Consider the following 14,962-nt stretch of genomic DNA (forward strand, 5'->3'; position numbering starts at 1 on the left):
TATTCCCTAAAACGTGGTGCTTCTATCATAGCCCTGTGTTAAAACAGAATTAACTAAAGGCTTAACTTAAGATTTTGACTGTGTTATAATTTTGGAGCTGCATGTGCATGGGAGAGTTTCAAATAGCTTGTGAAAGCTTCAGTTTAAACTTCATTAATCACTTGAAATGGTGATGAGCTTTTTTTTAGTGGTACTTACTTAAAAAAAAAAACCAAAACAACAAACACACAAAGCAAAAAAAACCTTCCACCAGCCTCAAAAAAAAAAAATCCATAAGAAAAGACCACAAAACCTGTGTTCTGTGCTGCTTTTTGGGGAATGTTGGGGATTCAGGTGTCCCAGCAAATGTCAGGAATTGAGGTTGCACAGCTGCTCCGTGCTGCTTGTCTCAGGTTCTGGTGGAACCCTGTTGAGCAGGCTCCTGCTAGGAAAAAGAACCAAAAACCAACCCCTGCCAAAAGCCTTGCTGCTCGATGAGGCTGGGAAAGTTTTTAATGAACGAGAACCGCAATTAATCCACAGAGCTGCTTTGAAGAAGCTCCCAAACGAATCCTCCTTGTGATGGCAGAAAAATCATTTCTCCAAATCAATCTCTGAATCTCCACCTGTGACTGAACAAGAACCGAGCTGAGGATTTGTTTTCCATCCCCAGAGAATCAGGAATTGGGGAATTCGGCTGAACAGGTACCGAGCTGAGGATTTGTTTTCCATGCCCAGAGAATTAGGGAATTCGGCTGAACAGGTACCGAGCTGAGGATTTGTTTTCCATGCCCAGAGAATCAGGAATTGGGGAATTCGGCTGAACAGGTACCGAGCTGAGGGTTTGTTTTCCATGCCCAGAGAATTGGGGAATTCGGCTGAACAAGAACCGAGCTGAGGGTTTGTTTCCCATGCCCAGAGAATTGGGGAATTCGGCTGAACAGGCACCGAGCTGAGTATTTGTTTTCCATTCCCAGAGAATTGGGGAATTCAGCTGAACAGGTACCGAGCTGAGGATTTGTTTTCCATGCCCAGAGAATTAGGGAATTCGGCTGAACAGGCACCGAGCTGAGGATTTGTTTTCCATGCCCAGAGAATTGGGGAATTCGGCTGAACAAGAACCGAGCTGAGGATTTGTTTCCCATGCCCAGAGAATTGGGGAATTCGGCTGAACAGGTACCGAGCTGAGGATTTGTTTCCCATGCCCAGAGAATTGGGGAATTCGGCTGAACAGGTACCGAGCTGAGGGTTTGTTTTCCGTGCCCAGAGAATTGGGGAATTCGGCTGAACAGGTACCGAGCTGAGGATTTGTTTTCCATGCCCAGAGAATCAGGAATTGGGGAATTCGGCTGAACAGGCACCGAGCTGAGGATTTGTTTTCCGTGCCCAGAGAATCGGGGAATTCGGCATTTTCCCTGCAGCCCATCCCGGAGCGTTGTGGCCAGGCGGGAACATTTTCCATGCGCGGAGCGGGAGCTGCATGGAATTACTGCCAGTGGAAACTATGCTGCAAGAGGCTGGGCAGCAGCTGCCCTGTCAGCTCAGCTGCATTTTCCATGCTCCCGCTAATTAGCAGAGGGAAGCTGACTAATTACTGACGTCACCTCTTTCCAGTCCCGCTTACATTTTGTTCCCGGCTCCCTGCGAGCATGCGGGGCCGTGCTGAGGAATTCGCTGTCGGGATGCTCGGGGAGGGTTTTTTCCCCGGGGGCTGGGCTGGCTGTGCCCTATAAAGGCCGGGAGCAGCACGCAGGGCTGCCCAAAGCGCCGGGATTCCTGCGGGATCGCCGGGGCTCGGCCCGAAATGCATTTCCGAAATTTCCATTACACCTTCGGCTCGCTCATCGCCTGCCTGCCACATGGGGAGGTCTTCACCCAGCCAGAAACCAGGGTAGGTGCGTTTGGGGCTGTTCTGGGAGCTGCTGCTCCTCTGGAAGGAAATCCCAGTTTGCCATCAAAGCCTTGGAGCTTGGCAGTCTGCACCAGGCTGCTCCGGTGGGAGTGAGTCTAGCTCTGGGAATTATTCACTTTTACCTCTGTGTGCTTGGGGAAATGATCTGTCCAACCTCATTGTTCTGGGAGCTCAGCTGTTCCCTCCAGACTTCTTCAGCTGTGTGGTGTATTCTGAATTATCAGCAATATTTCGTTCGAATTTTGGTAGCTACATCCACGAATTTGTAATCCGTTCTGAATTATCAGCAATATTTAGTTCGAATTTTGGTAGCTACATCCACGAATTTGTAATCCATTCTGAATTATCAGCAGTATTTCATTTGAATTTTGGTAGCTACATCCACGAATTTGTAATCCGTTCTGAATTATCAGCAATATTTAGTTCTAATTTTGGTAGCTACATCCACGAATTTGTAATCCGTTCTGAATTATCAGCAATATTTCATTTGAATTTTGGTAGCTACCTCCACGAATCTGTAATCCGTTCTGAATTATCAGCAATATTTAGTTCTAATTTTGGTAGCTACATCCACGAATTTGTTACCCGTTCTGAATTATCAGCAAATACTCTAATCTTGGTAGCGTAATCCATTCTGAGTTGTTAGCAATATTTAATTCAAATTTTGGTAGCGTAATCCATTCTGAATTATCAGCAAATATGTAGTTCTAGTCTGGGTAGCTACATCCATGAATTTGTAATCCATTCTGAATTATCAACAATATTTAATTCTAATTTTGGTAGCGTAATCCATTCTGAATTATCAGCAAATATTTAATTCTAGTCTTGGTAGCTACATTCATGAATTTGTAATCCATTCTGAATTATCAGCAATATTTAATTCTAATTTTGGCAGCTACATCCACAAATCTGGAATCCATTCTGAATTATCAGCAAATATTTAATTCTAATCTTGGTAGCCACATCCATGAATTTGTAGTCCATTCTGAATTATCAGCAAATACTTAATTCTAATTTTGGTAGCTACATCCACGAATTTGTAATCCATTTGATACTTCTGGGATTATTTTTTCCTGGTAACACTATAAGAAATCCTCTTGGGTCTGTATTTAGCTGGTTGGCAATATAAAATAAATAATAATGTTAATAGAAAAGAATATAAAATATTTATCGGTCCTGATATAGTGAGCTGCTACTGCTAAGACACCTTAAGGACAAAAATAACTTTTTTTTTTTAGTGGCATAGTGATAAACTGACATTTCTGACCTCTATAATCACATATTTAAATAAATAAATAAATATTTTTTAAAAAACAAAAGAACAACCCAGATGTCTCTGTCTTTCAAATCAGTATGTGAACTCTGAAATGCAAGTTTTGGTGTATTTTCTATGGTTCCATCTCAGCTTTGAGCTATACCAAAAGTTTATTTTGAGGTACCCTAAATATTTTGAGGAGGGTCCTGCTTCTGTTTCAGAGCTCATTCTGAAGAAGCAGAACAGCTCTGTTTTGAAAATCTCTTTGAAATAAAATTATTTTATACCCAGCTGTGGTGTGTGTGTAAAGTGCATCTTCTCAGGGAGGAAAATGAAATTGTGAATTGATTTCTGCCTTCTTATGTGATTTCCCTGCTTTTTTCCCCTACTAATTCAAAATATTGTAGTAAAAAGCCCTCAATGGAGTAACGTTTATTATGGCTTTATCCCAAGTTTCTAGGAAGCTTTTATGGAGAGAAAATACCTGGAAATTCCTCCAGTTTGAATCCTGAACTTGGAATAAAACACTTGGGAAGGGCCTGGCAGCTCCAGAGGCTGCTCTTGTGTCTCTCCTTGGCCTGGAATCCTGCAGGGAGAGTGGAAGCACTTTCCATAAATGAAATTAAAAATAGCAGGAAAGCAGGAGATGCACATGGACTTCATTCTTTGTGTTGAGTCACTGAAGAAAATCACATTTTGCTTGAAAATCAGGATTATTTCATTTTTCTCTATTAAAACTGGTGTTGGTTCCACTGAAATGTGCACAACTGGGCAAAGGCTTGGCAGGCTTTATTCTCAAGGTTTTTGGGTTTTAATTTTCTAAGAAACATTTCAATATCTTCTGTAGCTAAATTAAGAGTGTCTTATGCAACATTAATTTCTGATAATAATATAAGTGATAATACCACTTATTAATAATAATAATCTATTTTAATGATACATAGAAATAAGAGATAAGGTAAAAAACTTCATTTTAGAAAGAAAAAGGAAAACAAACGAAGCTGTTACAAGAATCAATATTCAAGAGTGGTCGTTTGCCCTTATTAGTAACTTCTCATTTTTAATTAATTCCTTTATTAGTGTTGAATGCTGATTTTCTCCTCTGCTCCTTTTTCTCCAGGCCAAATTTGAATCCCTGTTCCGACCCTACGACAGGGACCTCACCTTTCAGTATTTTAAGAGCTTCAAAAGGGTGAGAATAAACTTCAGCAACCCTTTGTCTGCAGCAGAAGCCAGGATCCAGCTGGACAAGACAGAATTCCTTGGAAAAGAACTCAAACTCTATTTTGCTCAGGTAAAAAAAAAGCTTGTTGGGATTATCCTGGGGGGAATTAAAGCTTTCCTTGTTCTGATTCCCATAAATCCTCCAGCTGATGGGTGTTTGGAAAACCTTGGGATAACGGGGTTGGAAAGATGATGGGAATTTTGGGAACTTAACTCTTTTTCTTACACTAGGTTTTGTGCATGTTTCTTCTCGATCTTCTCAAGTAGTTTGCTTTCTTTTTGAGAGTTTTTCCCAAGTTTCTGGAAATCTGGGAATTGTTTCAAGTGTTTATAATCTCAGCATCCCAGAATTCCTTTGTGGTCATTTTTTGTCAGATTAATTAGAGAATCCAGGGTTGTTCCAGAGCTCCATGGGTTTGGAGGCCATTGGTATTTCCCATTTTTTGGATAATGTTGGATGGGAATGAGCACATTCCAAGGATTTAAAGGGCTGGGGGAGGCTGGGTGGGCTCTGGAGCACCCAGGGACTCCCTGGGGGATGCAAAGTGTGGAGCTGCACATTTCCAGGCTCTGAGCTGCACATTTCCAGGCTCTGGAGCTGCACATTTCCAGGCTCTGGAGCTGCACATTCCCAGGCTCTGGAGCTGCACATTCCCAGGCTCTGGAGCTGCACATTTCCAGGCTCAGAGCTGCACATTCCCAGGCTCTGGAGCTGCACATTTCCAGGCTCTGGAGCTGCACATTCCCAGGCTCTGGAGCTGCACATTTCCAGGCTCAGAGCTGCACATTCCCAGGCTCTGGAGCTGCACATTTCCAGGCTCTGGAGCTGCACATTTCCAGGCTCAGAGCTGCACATTTCCAGGCTCTGGAGCTGCACATTTCCAGGCTCTGGAGCTGCACATTTCCAGGCTCTGGAGCTGCACATTTCCAGGCTCAGAGCTGCACATTTCCAGGCTCTGGAGCTGCACATTCCCAGGCTCTGGAGCTGCACATTCCCAGGCTCTGGAGCTGCACATTTCCAGGCTCAGAGCTGCACATTCCCAGGCTCTGGAGCTGCACATTCCCAGGCTCTGGAGCTGCACATTTCCATGCTCTGGAGCTGCACATTTCCAGGCTCTGGAGCTGCACATTTCCAGGCTCAGAGCTGCACATTCCAGGCTTTCCCTGCCCACCCCAGTCTTGGGGATCTCCCCCAGAGCAGCTCTGGAGCTCTCTGCTCATGCCCAAACTCAGGCTCATGCACTCAGGCTGCTTTTCCAGGTGCTTTTCCCTCTGAAAGTGGAGCGGGAAAACGAATCCCAAAGTGTTGGACACCCCCAATAATCCAGGTTATTTTTATCCCTGCTGGAATTCCCTTCACTCTCACTTTTGGTGATGATTCCCAGCACCCAGTTTGTCATGAGAGGCCCTGGCCTCCTGCTGGAGGTTTGGAAGGGCAGACGTTTGATTTTTAGGGAAGAACATCCCGTTGGAATTTCCCTCGGAGCTGTATCCTGGCTGGTGCTGCCACCCTGAGTGCCGGGCAGGGCACGACATCCCCGGGATGCAGGGATGCAAGGATGCAGGGATTCAGGCATTCACGGGGGCAGGGATGCAGGAATTAAGGGATTCAGGGATCCAGGAATGCAGGCATTCAGGGATGGTGGGATTCAGGCATTCAGGGATCCAGGAATGCAGGCATGCAGGGATTCAAGGGGACAGGGATGCAGGGCTTCAGGGGGGCAGGGATGCAGGAATGCAGGCATGCAGGGATTCAAGGGGACAGGGATGCAGGGCTTCAGGGGGGCAGGGATGCAGGAATGCAGGCATGCAGGGATTCAGGGATGCAGGGATGCAGGGATTTGGGCATTCAGGAATGCAGGGATGCAAGGATTCAGCCATACAGGCATCCAGCCATTCAGGGATGCAGGAATGCAGGGATTCAGGAATGCAGAGATTCAGGCATACAGGGATGAAGGAACACAAGGATTCAGGGATGCAGGGATTCAGGGATTCAGAGACACAAGGATTCGGGGATGCAGCCATGGAGAGACTGAGGCATTCAGGGATGCAGGAATTCAGGGACGCAGGGATGCAGGCATGCAGGGACACAGGAATTCAGGGACACAGGGATGCAGGCATGCAGGGATACAGGAATTCAGGGATGCAGGCATGTAGGAATTCAGGGATGCAGTCATGCAGGGATTCGGGGACACAGGGATGCAGGCATGCAGGGATACAGGAATTCAGGGATGCAGGCATGCAGGGACACAGGGATGCAGGCATGCAGGAACACAGGGATACAGGAATTCAGGGATGCAGGCATGCAGGGACACAGGGATACAGGAATTCAGGGATGCAGGCATGCAGGGACACAGGGATACAGGAATTCAGGGACACAGGCATGCAGGGACACAGGGATACAGGAATTCAGGGATGCAGGCATGCAGGGACACAGGGATGCAGCCATGCAGGAACACAGGGATACAGGAATTCAGGAATGCAGGGACACAGGGATGCAGGCATACAGGAACGCAGGGATACAGGAATTCATGGATGCAGGGATTCAGGGACACAGGGATGCAGGCATGCAGGAACACAGGCATGCAGGAATTCAGGGATTTGGGGACACAGGGATGCAGGCATGCAGGGATTCGGGGACACAGGGATGCAGCCATACAGGAACACAGGGATGCAGGAAATCAGGGATTTGGGGACACAGGGATGCAGGCATGCAGGAATACAGGGATGCAGGAAATCAGGAATTTGGGGACACAGGGATGCAGGCATGCAGGAACACAGGGATGCAGGAAATCAGGGATTTGGGGACACAGGGATGCAGCCATGCAGGAACTCAGGGATACAGGAATTCAGGGATTCGGGGACACAGGGATGCAGCCATGCAAGAACACAGGGATACAGGAAATCAGGGATTCGGGGACACAGGGATGCAGGCATGCAGGAATTCGGGGATGCAGCCATGCAGGGATTTAGGGACACAGGGATGCAGCCATGCAGGAACACAGGGATGCAGGAATTCAGGGATTCGGGGACACAGGGAGGCAGGCATGTAGGAATGCAGGAATTTAGGGATGCAGGCATGCAGGGATTCGGGGATGCAGCCATGCAGGGATTTAGGGACACAGGGATGCAGCCATGCAGGGATTTAGGGACACAGGGATGCAGCCATGCAGGAACACAGGGATGCAGGAATTCAGGGATTCGGGGACACAGGGATGCAGGCATGCAGGGATTCGGGGACACAGGGAGGCAGGCATGTAGGAATGCAGGCATGCAGGAATTTAGGGATGCAGGCATGCAGGGATTCGGGGACGCAGGGAGGCAGGCATGTAGGAATGCAGGCATGCAGGAATTTAGGGATGCAGGCATGCAGGGATTCGGGGATGCAGGCATGCAGGAATTTAGGGATGCAGGCATGCAGGGATTCGGGGATGCAGGCATGCAGGGATTCGGGGATGCAGGCATGCAGGGATTCGGGGATGCAGGCATGCAGGGATTCGGGGATGCAGGCATGCAGGGATTCGGGGACACAGGGAGGCAGGCATGTAGGAATGCAGGCATGCAGGAATTTAGGGATGCAGGCATGCAGGGATTTAGGGATGCAGGCATGCAGGGATTCGGGGATGCAGGCATGCAGGGATTCGGGGATGCAGGCACAGTGGGGACTCCCTGTTTCTCCCGCAGACGCTGCACATCGGGAGCTCCCACCTGGCCCCCCCAAACCCCGACAAGCAGTTCCTGATCTCCCCTCCCGCCTCTCCCCCCGTGGACTGGAAGCAAGTGGAGGATGCGACCCCGGTCATCAACTACGACCTGCTGTGCGCCATCGCCCGCCTGGGGCCAGGTGAGCGGGGAGCTGCCACGGGATTTCATTCCTCTTCATCTCTCTCTATTTCTGGTGCGCTTCGCTTTCTGTTTATTTCCATTTCATTTTTATTTCTATTTGTATTTCTTTTTATGTCTCTTTTCTTTCTCTTTATCTTTTTCATTTTTATTTCTATTTTTATTTCTATTTTCTTTCAGTTTATTTTTATCTTTCTTTCATTTTTATGTGTTTATTTTTATTTCTATTTTCTTTCTCTTTATTTTTATCTTTTTCATTTTTATTTCTATTTTTATTTCTATTTTCTTTCAGTTTATTTTTATCTTTCTTTCATTTTTATGTGTTTATTTTTATTTCTATTTTCTTTCTCTTTATTTTTATCTTTTTCATTTTTATTTCTATTTTTATTTCTGTTTCTATTTTCTTTCAGTTTATTTTTATCTTTATTTCATTTTTATGTGTTTATTTTTATTTCTATTTTTATTTTAGTTCTATTTATATTTTCTATTCATATTTTGTTTCTATTTTTATTTGTATTTATCTTTATTTCTCTTTTCTGTTTATTTTTATTTCATTTTTATTTATATATTTATTTCTTTTTCTATTTTCTTTCTCTTTATTTTAATTTCTATTTATATTTTAGTTCTATTTATATTTCATTTTTAATTTTTATTTCTATTTTTATGTCTATTTTCTTTCTGTTTATTTTTATTTCTGTTTATTTTTGTTTTCTATTTTCTTTATTTTTATTTATATTTTAGTTCTATTTTATTTTTCTTTTTATTTCTACTTTTATTTCTATTTTCTTTCTGTTTGTTTTTCTTTCCATTTATATTTTATTTCTATTTATTTTTATTCCTATATATTTTTATTTCTATTTATACTTTCTATATTTATTGTCTATTTCTATTTATTTTTATTAATTTCTAATTTTATTCCTCTTTTCTTTTTCTATTTCTATTTTCTTTATTTTTCTTTCTATTTATATTTTCTGCTTACTTTTATTTCTGTTTAAATTTTATATATATTTTTATTTCTGTTTGCCTCAGAGGAGGAAACTGTACTGAGTGTAGGAAGAACTATCAATAAGAGCCTAAAATTCCTTGGAATTTAAGAGGGATAAATTCCTGCCACTCTTTCCCCCAGTGATTAATGATCACATCCCTCGAGTTCCTTTTTTCCCATATTTTATATAACTTATCCATGAAAATTGGTGCAAATTAATTTTTCCTTAAATCCAACTCAGATTTAACCTGGTTGGGACCATATTGTTCATTTTAGTGGAGAGAAAAATGGTCACATTTAATAACACTAAAGAGAATTAAATTGTTCTTATTATATAAGAAAAATTATTCTCATGAATAAGATCAAAGAGAATAAAAACTGTCAGATTCATTTTAAAGGAGGATTTTTAAAATTCCTGTTCACCTCCAGACTCAGGGAATTGTAAAGGATGGAGAAAAGGGCAAGGCACAACTTGGAGCTCCTTCATGTTGGGATTTAAAACTTCCTTAGGAATTCCCCACCTAGAAACCACCCTGTGCCATTCCCTAAAGAATTCCCTACCTAAAACCCCACAGAAAAGTCACCCCATGACATTCCCTAAGGAATTCTCCACCTAAAAATCCCATTAAAAATTCACCATGTCACATTTCCTAAAAAATCCCATTAAAAATTTACCATGTCACATTTCCTAATTTCCCACCTGAAAACCCCATTGAAAATTCACCACATCATGTTCCCTAAGGAATTCCCCACCTAAAAGCCCCATTAAAAATTCGTCCCATTTCCTAAGGAATTCCCCACTTGAGAACCCCATGGAAAAGCCATTCTGTGACATTTCCTATGGAATTTTCCCACCCAAAAACCCCATTAAAAATTCACCACGTCACATTCCCTAAGGAATTCCCTACCCAAAAACACCAAGGAAGAGCCACCCCGTGCTGTTCCCTGAGGAATTCTCCACCTAAAAACCCCATTAAAAATTCACCATGTCACATTCCCTAAGGAATTCTCCACCTAAAAATCCCATTAAAAAGTCACTATGTCCCATTTCCTATGGAATTTCCCACCCAAAACCTCACGGAAGTGCCACCCCATGTCCATTCCCTGAGGAATTCCCCACCTAAAATCCCACAGAAAAGCCACCCCATTACATTTCCTAAGGAATACCCCACCCAAAACCCCATGGAAAAGCACCCTGTGACATTCCTTGAGGAATTCCCCACCTAAACCCCATGGAGCATCCACCCCGATACATTCCCTGAGGAATTCTCCACCCAAAAACCCCACAGAAGAACCACCCCATGACGTTCCCTGAGGAATTCCCCATCCAAAACCCCATGGAAAAGCCACCACCTTGTGCTGTTCCATGAGGAATTGCCCACCTAAAATCCCAGAGAAAAGCCACCCCGTGACATTTCCCAATGAATTCTCCACCTAAAACCCCACTGAAAAGCCACCCCGTGCTGTTCCCTGAGGAATTCCCTTCCCAAAAACCCCATGGAAAAACTACCATGTCCCATTCCCTAAGGAATTCCCTAAGGAATTCCCTACCCAAAATCCTCATGGAAAAGCCACCCCGTGCCGTTCCTTGAGGAATTCCCCACCTAAAAACCCTACGGAAGCACCACCCCATGACATTTCCCAATGAAACCTCCACCTAAAAACCCCACTGAAAAGTCACCCCATGACGTTCCTGAGGAATTCCCCACCCAAGACCCCATGGAAAAGCCACCATGTCCCATTCTCTGAGGAATTCCCTACCCAAAAACCCCATGGAAAAGCCACCATGTCCCATTCCCTGAGGAATTCCCAACACAAAATTCTCATGGAAAAGTCACCCCGTGATATTCCCTAAGGAATTCCCTACCCAAAAACCCCATGGAGAAGCCACCATGTCCCATTCCCTAAGGAATTCCTCACCCAAAACCCCATGGAAAAGCCACCATGTCCCATTCCCTAAGGAATTCCCAACCCAAAGTCCTCATGGAAAAGTCACCCCGTGACATTCCCTGAGGAATTCCCCACCCAAAAACCCCATGGAAAAGCCACCATGTCCATTCCCTGAGGAATTCCCTACCCAAAATCCTCATGGAAAAGCCACCCCGTGCCGTTCCTTGAGGAATTCCCCACCCAAGACCCCATGGAAAAGCCACCATGTCCCATTCCCTGAGGAATTCCCCACCGAAGACCCCATGGAAAAGCCACCCGGTGACATTCCCTGAGGAATTCTCCACCCAAAACCCTACAGAAGAACCACCCCATGACGTTCCCTGAGGAATTCCCCACCCAAAAACCCCATGGAGAAGCCACCATGTCCCATTTTCTGAGGAATTCCGCTGTCTCCCTGCAGGGGACAAGTACGAGCTGCACGCGGCCACGGCCACCACTCCCAGCGTGGTCGTGCACGTCTGCGAGAGCGACCAGGAGAGCGAGGCCGAGGAGGAGCCCAGAAAACCCAAACCCAAAATCATCCAGACCCGCCGGCCCGACTACGCCCCCGCCCACCTCAGCTGAGCCGGGCCCCGTTTCCAGGGGAAAGCCAAAATTCCGAGGATTCGCGGCGCTAAACCGCCCGGAACGGCGGCTGCGGGAGGAGAATTCCAGGTGTGCTCCAGAGGAGGGAATGCCGCGCTCGGTTTGGAGTCGATGCCGTGTGCTGAGGGAATTCCTGGATCCTGGGAGCAAAGGATGGGAGAAGGGGACATTTTGGGACATAACTGGGCTTATTCTGGGGGAAAATTCCTTGTGACACCCGCGGTGGGTGTTTGGAAAACCTTGGGATAACGGGGTTGGAAGGATGATGGGAATTTTGGGAGCTTAACCCTTTTTCTTACGCTAGGTTTTGTGCATGTTTCTTCTTGGTCTTCTCAAGTAATTTGCTTTCTTTTCTAGAGTTTCTCCCAAGTTTCTGGAAATCTGGGAATTGTTTCCAAGTATTTATTATCTCAGCATCCCAGAATTCCTCCTGGATGTGTACATACATGATATATTTATATTTGGTTTTATTGGCCCTCGTTTTCCAGCAGGATCCAATTCCTCCAGCACCCGCTTTTGGTGCTCTGGAAGTTGTGCTTTTTAAAATTTTCACCTTTGGAATTCCTGCAGAGGGTTTTACCTGGCAGAGCAGTGGAAAAACGTGCAATAGGAGAGTTGTTGGAATACATGGATTTTAAATTATTTAAGTTCAGATAATTTATATCTTCATTAGGATTTGTTGGGGAGCTTTGACTCGAGGAGGGAAAAAAGGACTCGGATAATGCTGATGGTGCATATTCAGAGCAGGGGGATTTTTCCAGTGGGGAAAAAAAAAATTATGGAGAAACTTGAATCTGCATTTTTGGTGAGTAAAGTTTGGATTGGGATTGGAAAATTCCACCCAGGACGTAGTGAGGAGAGCTGGAGTGCCTTTGCCTTGTCCATTCCTACTCCAAGCTGCACACTTGGATCTTTTTCTACTGGCTTTGGATATCCAAAAATCCAAACTTTCTGAGCTTTGCTTCCAAACTCAGCTGGGATGAAATGCTTAATGCCAAGGAATGCTGATTTAAGCAGTGGGAATATGTGGGAGAAGCTTTAGGGCTTTTTTTTATGGCAGTGTTTAAAGGCTCCTAAATGCAAATTTCAAAGAAGAAAAACAGCAGAAATATTTTAATACTGTTTTTTAAACTGGAGATCCTCACCTTGAAGCAGGGTTCAGGATTTTTTGGGAAGAGACAGGAATTGCTATCCATAGAAAATACCACTTGGGGGTTTGGAAAAGGGATTGTGGAGCCTCTCTCATCGTGTTTTTAGGAATCAGATCTGGCTCTCTCATGGTTTGCTCTTGCCACAGTCGGTCTGAGAAGAGATTGAAGCAAATGTTGACTGAAATCCTGGTTGACACCTTGGTTTTTTAAATAATATTTGTTTTAAAAAGAGTGGAGCCCTTCCAGGCCACGGTGCAGGGAAGCAGGTTGTTCTGGAAGGCCTGGAATTCCTGACTGGAACAGAAATCCGGGCCTGGAGACCAGGAATATCCTGAATTTCCTGCTCTAGCTTGGATTGTTATTCCCTGGAAACTGGAACAAAGCCTGGCTCTGGTGGCTGAGTGACCCTGGCTCCTTGGGAGCTGTTGGGAAGAGCTGATTCCATGGATGGCTGGAGCTGGACACAGGAAAATCAGATTATTTTGGGTTACCCACGTGCTGCACTCAACGCCCAAAATAAAGGAATTAAGTGGAGAAAAACTTGGTAGGTTTGCCACAACTGCCTTGAAGCCTTTCCAAGAGCTTTCCACGTTTCTCAAATGACTGCTGGACTTTGTGTCTCACCACATTCAGTTCCAGACATGGGGAATAATTCCTGTCCTGTCCTTTTTCCCTGGAAAATCAAAGCATGAGTTTGGCAGTAGAAACCCAGGTGGCTGCTGCTGTGTTCCCTACAGAAGCACAGCTGCTTTTCAATTCAAACCATCAATAAATCTGATTTTTGTCATTTTAAGACCTGACCCCTGCCTGAGGTGGGAACCATGGAAATCTTGGAATGCTCTCAGTGTGTTCCTGGTTGGATCTGTCACCTCCTGTCCTCATGACTCCAGTGTGCTGCTTGCTTTTTCTGGTTATTTTTGTAAAGTTCCAATGGATGCTTGGTTGGTATTTTATACACTTGTATAGCACGGGGCAGATTGATATTAAAATATTTTGTTGTCTTCTTGTAAATGTCCTGGTGTTTTCTGCACAGAACCACTCTAAGTTCAGCACCAAAATGGGAATTTTCAGCTTCCAGAGGGGCAGAATGTTATGCTCATAAATTGATGCCTTGAAAAGGTTTCCAACCTTCAGAGAATTTCATGAGCTCCCCATGGGAGAGTCTGCTCATGAATAAAACCAATGGGGGATATTCCAGTGAAAACCTGATTCTTCAGAGCCTCAAGTTCCTAATAAAGGCATCAGCATCTTCCTGCTCCAGAATAGTCCCTGAGCATCCGTAATACACAAAATATTAATATTTAAAAATGAATAATTTGGGGATGTTTTTCCAGAGAGATTCTGGAATCCCCATTCCTGGAAGTGTCCAGGGTCAGGCTGGATGGGGCTTGGAGCAACCTGGGATAGTGGAATGTGGAGTGAGATGAGCTTTAAGGTTCCTCCATCCCAAACCATTCCACAATCCCATGATTTCTGAAGCTCCTGGAATACAAAAATACATCATTTAAACGATGTATTTAAATGATTTTACCTGATAACTTTTAAGTATTTAAATGGCTTTACCTGATAACTTTAAATATTAAAGCATTTAATACTTTATTTAAAAAGGTTTACCTGATAACTTTAAGTATTAAAGCATTTAATACTTAAATGTATTTAAATGCCTTTACCTGATAACTTCTTTTGTTGCAGAAGAAATTAAGAAAAGCCACAAAGGTTTTGCCGTGGGTAGGGATGGAAGTCCTGTGATGGCAAAAAGGAATTTCTGGTACCCAATTAAAGCCCCTCCTCGTTTTCGAGGTGAAGGCAACAAAAGGCCCAGAGTTGGTTTTTAATCAGTTTTGTTTTGCAGAGCAGCAGGAGTGGGGGGACTTTGCTGTCTGACCCTGGCTCGGTGGGTCAGGAGGTTTTTCTTCAGTCCAGGCTTGCCAGGGTGGGGAAGGAGCGAGCTCCAGCAGCTCTGGAACCGTTTGAACAATTTTGGAACCATCTCTGAACAATTCCAGCAGGGATTTTGCCCGTGGCATCATCACCTGCCCGCTCAGGTTCTGCTTCTGCTTGTCTTGGGGAACACGAGT

The 14,962-nt window shown here is 44.6% G+C and overlaps 1 protein-coding gene across 2 annotated transcripts in view; it reads left to right on the forward strand.

Moving 5' to 3' along the window:
* RCAN1 (regulator of calcineurin 1) overlaps positions 1-13,895 on the forward strand; it is a 41,003-nt gene extending 27,108 nt beyond the window's left edge. Inside the window, exons 1-4 of one of the 2 annotated variants that reach the window (XM_077781710.1) lie at positions 1,628-1,870; positions 4,267-4,440; positions 8,055-8,214; positions 11,549-13,895. In XM_077781710.1, the coding sequence (XP_077637836.1) occupies positions 1,784-1,870; positions 4,267-4,440; positions 8,055-8,214; positions 11,549-11,712 (585 nt within the window). In that variant the 5' untranslated portion in view covers positions 1,628-1,783 and the 3' untranslated portion in view covers positions 11,713-13,895. Of the gene's footprint in view, positions 1-1,627; positions 1,871-4,266; positions 4,441-8,054; positions 8,215-11,548 lie in introns of those variants that run through there. The other variant, XM_077781709.1, reaches the window with a different exon arrangement.
* Positions 13,896-14,962: the final 1,067 nt, after the last annotated feature.

This window comes from Lonchura striata, chromosome 2, assembly GCF_046129695.1.
Source record: "Lonchura striata isolate bLonStr1 chromosome 2, bLonStr1.mat, whole genome shotgun sequence".
NCBI lineage: Eukaryota > Metazoa > Chordata > Aves > Passeriformes > Estrildidae > Lonchura > Lonchura striata.